The sequence below is a fragment of the Hydra vulgaris genome, chromosome 03 (assembly GCF_038396675.1).
Source record: "Hydra vulgaris chromosome 03, alternate assembly HydraT2T_AEP".
Lineage (NCBI taxonomy): Eukaryota > Metazoa > Cnidaria > Hydrozoa > Anthoathecata > Hydridae > Hydra > Hydra vulgaris.
The window spans coordinates 67,502,696-67,511,799 of record NC_088922.1 but is presented as its reverse complement, the minus strand read 5'-3'; the positions used below and the strand labels follow the sequence as shown (position 1 = coordinate 67,511,799).

The following is a 9,104-nucleotide window of genomic DNA, read 5'->3' as shown; positions in this document are numbered from 1 at the left end:
AAACATTTATGTTTGCGAACTATTTAGAAGATTTTGCAAACGGGTTTATAGAAAATATCGACGTGCGAGATTATACAGAATTAAATGTTGAAGAATACTCGAATTATATTAAATTTATAAAAGATAACATTCAATGTATTTATATATTAAAAAAAGACACTTGTGAATGTTTTAATAATATATTTCAAGTAAACAAACTTGTGTATCAACTTTTTGAAATGGAAAAAAAAAATAAAAAAAAAATGTCTTGTTTATAATCCTTCTTCCGCAGTCACATAATATTTGGTGTAATGAATGTTTGTATGAATAGGTTGTTTCGATACTATTTTTTCGTTTTCATAATTATAAACTTCGTCCTCTTTTCTGTATAAAATCTTTGAAATGTTAAAACTTCTTTTAAAGAAAAAAAACCATTGAGCTGTGGAAAACATTTCTATTAAAATATTTTGCGTGAAAATTGCAACGTTCAAAGGCTTTGTAAATGTACCCTTTATCTCCTTCTTGATGTACTTTTTTTTGTATAAAATATTCATAAATAGGAACGTGTGTGTATAGGGTGTTATAACCATTATGAGAAACTTTATCGTCAAACGAAAAGCAAGGCGGTTGGTCCATGCAAGCTGGAACAACGTAATTTAATAGTTTACAATTTTTCTTCAACTGATCATACTCCCATTTGTTAGATAGATAAGGAAACAAAAAATAATACTTTAAAGTGGGTTTAATTTTGCTTTTCCATGTTTTTTGATTTGTAATAAAGTTTATATACTTTAACAAAGTCTTCTAGTTGTTTTTTTAATTCTTCGTGTTGTTTTTCTACTGTTGTTGTGGTTACATTTAAAAAATCATCGTTTATTATGCGACATTCTTCTAGCATGCTCGTTCTCCACGATGGTGATTGTTCTACAAAATTTATATAACGACGTGAAGGTTTTTCAAACAAATGAAGTCTATTTTCATAGTCTTTAGCTATAAAAATATGATATAGATCCTTGTACTTTTCTTCTTCCAAGTTTAATTCCAAGTTAAAATTTTTTAAATACGTAAAGATAATGTCTTGCCATTCTTCATACGTGTTATTTAAATGGTGAAATTCAAACAACATAGGATGTAATTCATTATCTGGATAAAAAAGTTGAACAGCTTTGATGAGACTTTCGTCGAGTTGTTTGCAAGTCATTTTCTCTTTCAAAAATGAACTGGCATTTATTTTTTTTTCCCCTTTATATAAGAAAAAATAGAGATTAAAAAAAACAAGTTTTTTAATATTAAAACAGGTTTTTTAATTCAAAAAATTACAAAAATTTTTTTAAAAAAAAATTATTCTTCGTCTTCTTCTGGTACTTCTGGTACTTCTGGTTCGACTTTAGTTTTATTTGTTTCAATTTCAGCAAGCTCGACAGAAGCTCTTTTCAAATTTTGATTCAAACTTCGTGAAACGCCATTTTTAATTAACGAATTGTGAAAAGATGGTTCTATAGCCATTTGTCTTGAGTATTCTGTAGCATGAATTTCGTCTTCTTCTTTTGCCAAACGTATATCAAAATTGTTAAACTCGACCGTTTTTATTATGCGAGTTTTAGGGTAAGCCACTGTCATAAAGGCTTTGTTTTGAGCTTCTTGCATACTCGCCAATAAAGTTTGCAATACTTTTTTGGTCATTTTGTTATGATTTAATATAAAAACCACATTATTAGTTACTTCACCTTTGGGCAATTTAAATGTGTTGTCATCTTTATTTAATTTTAGCTCTGATCTAAACAAATAATTTGTTTTGTTGAGATCACACATTTCTCTATATCTCCATCGTAACAAGATTTCACACCCTTCATTTTTTGGTTTGTAAATCAATTCTTTCTTGAAATAATTAAATTGTGCCAAAGGTTTGAGAGGGACAGTAGAATATTGTTTTTCTTTCACATTTTTTTCTTCTTTAAATTCAATTAGCCACAAAGTAGCAGCTGCTAGATCTGCAAATTTAACATAGGTGTTATCATTGCAGTAAACAGTTTCAAACTCTGCCATTTTTTGATGTTCGTTGTGTTGTGAATGAACTTTTAAATGAAAATGAACTCTTTTTATACTGTTTGAGTTGAAAAGAGAGATTAAAAAAAAACAAGTACTAAACAAGTTTTTAAAAAAATGTTAATCCCTTAATCAAGAGTCTAAAGTTCAATGTGGTACGATGAACTTTAAACTTTGTACTTTATACTTTTAATTCTGTTTTAATGATAGAGATAATGTTGTTATGACTACTATTTTATATAAAAAGAGTGAAAAAAAACTTGTGTAAATCATCTTTTGGACAAGACAGCGAGACAGATAAAATGGAAAATAAAGAGTTTAAATCACTCGAAATTACAGATATTCATGAATGGTCTTTTTATGAAACAAAAGAGAGCGCTTGTTTTGATTTGAGAAGCTCAAAGGATGTTATACTTCAACCACATCAACGTGTTTTAGTAAGTACTGGAGTGTATATCAATGAAATGGATTCAAATTTAGTAGGACAGATATATTCAAAATCAGGTATAGCTTACAAATATGGTGTGGTAGTGTTGAATGCTCCAGGAATAATAGACGCCGATTATAAAGAGGAAATTAAAGTCTTATTGATGAATCATTCTAAAGAAAATTATGTGATTAAACGTGGAGATGCTATTGCTCAAATGGGATTTGTAAAAATGTTTAAAGCTGACAAAAATGTAATAGAATTTGATGGGTGTTGTTGTCGTGGAGTAAAAATGTCAATGATTAAAGATGTAGAAAGAAAGGGTGGTTTTGGTTCCACTGGAAAATAATTTTTTTTTGTAAAATATTTTTTGTTATATTTTGTAAATTTTTTTTTATTTTTTAGATTAGTAAAAATTATGGATTCATTTATTTACACCAACAATCCGAATTTTTTCTTCAATGGATTATGTGTTGACAAAATAAAAAATTTAGATTTTCGACTATCCATGTTGGAAGAAATGCATCATAATGTTTAAGGCAGCAAAATATGGATTTTTAAAAATTTTAAAGAGCAGTTAAAAGATGAAAACAAGGCTTATTATAGTGTTCCTTTTTATTATAAAAATTATCAATTTTTAATGAAATTGACTATCCATACGAAATGCGATAAACATGAAGAAGAAGAAATTGGTTTGTATATAATGATGCGATCTACACCTTATGATGCAGTATTAAAATGGCCTTTTATCAATCATATTATTACTTTTAAAATATGTGGCCCTCACGGCAAACAAATAAAAAAAAGTTTTTCGAGCGAAAATAATGTGTCTTTTCAACGTCCGGTCAAAGATCAAGAAAATGTTGGATACGGATATTGCAATTTTATAAAAACAGCAGACATTAACGATTATTTAATTAAAAATAATTTGTATATCAAATGTAAAATTAAGTAATTTTTTTAAATGTTTTTTGTAAATTTTTTTTTTTTAGAAAAACTAATAAAAAATGGAATAGCCTACACGCTTTGCTTGGGATACTATTTTACAACATGATAAAGAACAATATGCTCGTTTAAGAAGAATAGTAGGTTATGTTAAATACTGTGGTCAAACAAGCTCATTCAGTAATTTAGTTAAAGATGTTAATGATATGAAGAATTCTTTTATGCAAGCGATTCAAGTTATGAGTATAAATAAACTAGAATGTTATTTGGATATTTTTTCTAAAATTCAGTTAGATTGTGCTAAGAGAAAAGTTAGAGAAAAATTATTAATGAATTCTACAGAATTTATTGTGATGGATGATATACAAACCATTGCAAAAAACTTTTCAAAATTGTTAACTTTTAGTTATAAATATATTGAATGTAATCACGATTTAAATTATGAATTTAAACATTTATCTGTATAATTTTTTTATTTTTTTTAGATAACTAATTAAAAAAAAATGAGAGAAGATAAAAAATACCTTCTTTAAAGCGCTTGGGATGACATTAAAAAATTAGATTCTGATCAACATAGTCGATTAGAAATCATAATATTGTTTCTAGAAGACAGTCAAGTTATTTTATTTAGTGAAGCACTCGATAATATGATTAAAATGAAAATAAAATTTTATCGAACATTTAGAACTATTTCATTAAATTTATATTTGATTATTTTTGAAAGTATTTATCGACAATGTCAATTTGTAAAAAACATGATAACATCATTGGATTATGAGGATTATGAGGATTATGAGGATTATAGTGTAGAAAAATATTTAACAGATGTAAAATTTATCGAAAACACTTTTTTGGAATTAATAACTTTTATTAATAAACATATTGAATGTCATCAAAATTTAGTATATCAATTTAATCATTTAACTGTATAATTTTTTTTTAGATTAACTAATAAGAAAAAAAATGGATAATGAAAAATGGTCTGATGATTGCATCGAATGGATTACCAAATATTACAAACTACATCATTCTGAACATAAATTGTGGAAGTTTTTGGAAGAATTATCACCTGTTTTTTACTTTCATTTTGTTATCGTTAAAGAATTTTTAACCAATGATGATCATAAAGATGGCATAGTGGGGCAACTTGAAAAAATAACAGAAATTATAGATAAAAATAACGAGCAAATCAAAAAATATCTCAATATACGTCAATTTTTAATGGAGTTGGTCAATTTCATGATTGTCATTTGCGATGCTGCAATTGAAGAAGACGAATTTATTGTAAAAAAAGAAAAGAAAGAATTTGCGAGAAGAGATGAAGCCATGTTCTCTTATATGAAAGTAAACGTGGACATGAAAAACTTTCATTATATTTCAAAGCACGAAGAAAGATTAATGTTAAAAAAAACAATTAAAAATTGTTTTACGCTTATTCTTATAAATATTTTTATCGAGTAACTTATTTTTTTTTTAATTTTTTTGTACTTTAAAAACTTTGTATTTTTTAGGTAAACTAATAAAAAAATGGAGTTCTTTCGATATTATAAATGTGGAAAATACATCTCTCATAAATACAGAAAGTTGGATAAACTTAATGCAGATGTTGCTGTCGAATATAAAATAGTAAAATGTTTTGTTAAATATGGTGATTGTTTTAAAGATTTTTTTAAAAATTTTCATGACAACATGTTAAATGAAGCAGTAGATGAATTGAACCAATTAATACGAAAAGATGCTGAAAAAGATGGTTTTATAAACAGATTAAGAACTTTGCAACTGTATATGCAAGCCATATACAAATTATTTACGACAAATCAAAAAAATATTGAATGGCTTAAAACAGAAGTAGAAGAAGATAAAGAAAAACAAAAAGAAAGAGATGTGGCTATGGTTGAGTATATTGAAAAAAATGTTCCTGAATTTCGCAAAGACATAATGAATCAGTTTTCTTTTGTCAACAAGACTGAAAAAACAATACGTATTCGCGAAGAATTACAACGTTCTTTTTTAAAAACAATGGAATATTTGAGTACCTTTTTTGATTAAATTTTTTTTTCTCTTTGGATTACATAATAAAAAAAATGGTAAAATTATTGCAACAAACAACAACAATATATGATTTTGTGAAACATTATATTCGTGAAGAAAATATTAAAAAAACTGTGATTGAAATGTTTGAAAATTATACTATATTATAAATCTTTTGTAATTATTTTTTATAATTTTTTTTGTAATTTTTAGGTTACATAATAAAAAAATGGTTGTGGTTTGTGAATTTGAAATTGTTAAAAATTGTATAACACAAACTTATTTGAATTCTATGAATGAATGGCACTGTTTGGAAGATTGTTTGGAAGATTATCATCTTAAAGAATTGTTTCAAGAAGATAGTTTGGAAGATTATCATCTTAAAGAATTGTTTCAAGAAGAAATGAGTCAAGGCGAATTTGATGAATTTGTAAAACAAGTGAGAAAAATTAAACCTAAAAAAGTAATCAAATAATCAGAAGAAAAAATTTTTAAAAGGAAAAAGAACTTTTATTAGAAAGTTTTGGTCACTTGTTATTTCAAGGTTGGTGGTTAAGTGAAAAAGATTTCGAAATGTGTGAAAAAGTATCAAAAAAAATTGGGATTACAATAACATTACTCAAACTGATTTGTAAAAAACGTTATTTTGTTTATGATGCTTTATGTAAAATAGCTCAATGTGAATGTTTACCTCAATGTGTATTTTGTAATTTAAATGCTTGTCACATTTATCTCGAATTAAGAAACATTTTTGGTTATTATTATTTTGGTAGAATTTTTTAAAAAAATGTACTTTTTTTTAGATTACATAATGAAAAAAATGACAATTAATATAATGTTGGCTTCGAAAAAATTAGGATTGGCTGAAGTATTCTTGAAAAAGAACTTTTCATATTATGAAGACGGAATTAACTATTTGACTTCGTGTCCTTGCGAACCGAATGATATGTGCACAAATTGTCGAAAGATCAGATCGGAAATTTTATGTTCGGAAGCAAAAAATAAAGATTCTTTATATATTTTTGAATAAACTTTGTATCTATTTTTATGTATTTTTTTTTAGATTACATAATTAAAAAAAATGGAAAATAATATAATATTAGCTTCAAGAAAAGTGGGATTATCAGAAGTGTTGTTAAAAGAGACTTTTTCATACCATAAAGATAGAATTAACAGTTTGGCTCTCTGCCCATGTAATCCAGACGATATGTGTTCAAAATGCAACAAGATTTGTTTGGAAATTTTACATTCAGAAAATAATGACTATGAAACACGCATTTTTTTTTCAAATATATATATGGATGAATAATTAAATTTTTATATTGATTTTTTGTTTAAAAACTTTGTATACATTTTTTTTGAATTTTTTATATTGAATTTTGTTTAAACTTTGTAAATATTTTTTGTATTTTGTTTTAGATTTCATAATAAAAAATGGAAAATAATATAATGTCATCTTCAAAACAACTAACAGAAATAACGAAGAAAAGACTTGTTTATTTAGCTTTTTGCCCTTGTAATGTAAACGATATGTGCGTAGATTGTAAAAAAATAGGATTGGAAATGAGTGAAGAAAAAATTGATTATGAAACAATATACAAACATTTTTTATATACGTTTATTTAATTGTAGTCATGTTATATTCAAATTATTTAAATAATAAAATTTTTTTATATTTTGTTTAAATTTTGTATATATTTTTTTATATTTTTTTTTATTTTTTTTATATTTTTTTATTTCGAATTTTGTATACATTTTTTGTATTTTTTTTAGATTACATAAAAAAATGGAAACTAAAATAAAAATAATTACAACAAGAATTGATTATGAGTTGGTGGCATATAAATTGGGTGTAAGAGAAGATTTGATCATAGAGAGTTTACACTATGCTAAAAGTGAAATTTTGAGCTTGGCATCGTGTCCATGTACAAGAAACAACATGTGTTTAAATTGTCAAAAGATTAAAGATTTTCTTGGATTAAATCGCTCTATTTTTTATGATAAATGGCCAAAGTTTAAAAAGAAAATTTTTAAATGTAATAATTTTTTTTAGATTACATAATAAAATGGAAACTAATATAATGTTGAATGGAAAAGAATTGGGTATATCTGAAGATTTATTACAAAAAATTATTGAATATCGTCAAAACCTAATTTCGAGCTTGACAGTGTGTCCTTGTCAAAAGTTGTGTTCTAATTGTAAAACAAAAAAAGATACAGTTATATTTATTGAACGACATTTCTCGGATAAAAATAAACATTTTTTTATATTTTTGTAATTTTTTTGTAATTTTTTTTTAGATTACATAATAAAAAAAATGGAACAAGATGACATATCATGGTGTAACTATTCTATTATATTAAAAGCTTCAAAAAAAATGGATTTATCTAAAGAACAACTCTTGGAAGTTTATAAAAAACAAAAGAAATTTTTGACCGAATGTCAATGTGATGAATACAACCCATCATTTCTTTGTTTGTATTGTAGTTCTTGTGTGGATACAGCTTCAAAAAAAATGGATTTAACTAAAGAACAACTCTTGGAAATTTATAGAAATCAAAAGAAAAAGATTAAATTTTTGGCCGAATGTCAATGTCAGGAATACGACGAATATCATTTTCTTTGTTTGTGTTGTAGTTATTGTGTGGATACAGTAAAAGAATTTTACATTTCAATAATAAAAGCTTCTAACAATCTTGGTTTATCGACGGATTTATTAAACAAAACTTTTTATATTCATAGATACGAAATACGTGATTTAGCTAAATGTAATTGTGATTTTAAACAATTGTGTCATGAATGTGATTTTAAAAAATTCTTGGTTTATCGATGGATTCGTTAATGTAACTATTTTTTTCTTTATTTTTACTTTATTTTTTTAGATTACATAATAAAAAATGCAACTAACAGAAAATGATTTGGATTTTTTGATGGAAAAAATATACCAATTCAACAAGCTCACCCAGCTACTTTGGAAGATATTCGAATGCATGCGATTACTTCAAAACAAATTTTATGTCGCGATTGTGAATGGGATTGCTATTCCAAGTGGGATGAATTTTTCAATCAAGAAATGAAAAGAATACCTCATATATTAATTTTGATGGTTTTTCAATATATTAAAATACATTATCATGTTTATTTGAATTTAAATTTTGAATCTTTTTATGATTTTTTAAAATTAAAATGTAAAGAAGATGTTTTAAATCATGTAAAAGAAAAATGTGTAGAAATTGAAAATTGTAAACATTATTTAAACGAATGTGAAGAGTGTGATGAATATAGATATTCTGATGGAGAGAGTTGTTCATTTATATATTGTGAAAAATGTTTTAATTCTGAATATTGATTTTTTTTAGATTAATAAAATAAGAGAAAACCATAATAAAATAATGTTCAAGATGTTAATCAAACATAACCAATTGCCTGAAAACGAAATGATGGTTGCAAAGTTTTTGGTTAATGAACCAGATGATTTATTTTGTAAAGTGGAAAGACTTGTCGATCAGAACATTATATATATGATGTTTTTTATAAAATATGCTGTAATATATTTATATTCAAAATAAAAAAAAATTTTTTTTTTTAGATGAATAATATAAATGAAAATAAAAAAATGTTGGAGAAGATTATAAATATGAATTCTTTGTTGAAAGAAAATCGCGAAACTTTAAC

General features: G+C 25.0%; 1 protein-coding gene across 1 annotated transcript; it reads left to right on the top strand.

Annotated features, from left to right (window-relative positions):
* Positions 1-2,327: 2,327 nt before the first annotated feature.
* Positions 2,328-2,801, top strand: LOC136078861 (deoxyuridine 5'-triphosphate nucleotidohydrolase-like). The gene has a single exon (XM_065794677.1). It carries the CDS (start codon positions 2,328-2,330, stop codon positions 2,799-2,801), a length of 474 nt encoding a protein of 157 aa, XP_065650749.1.
* Positions 2,802-9,104: the final 6,303 nt, after the last annotated feature.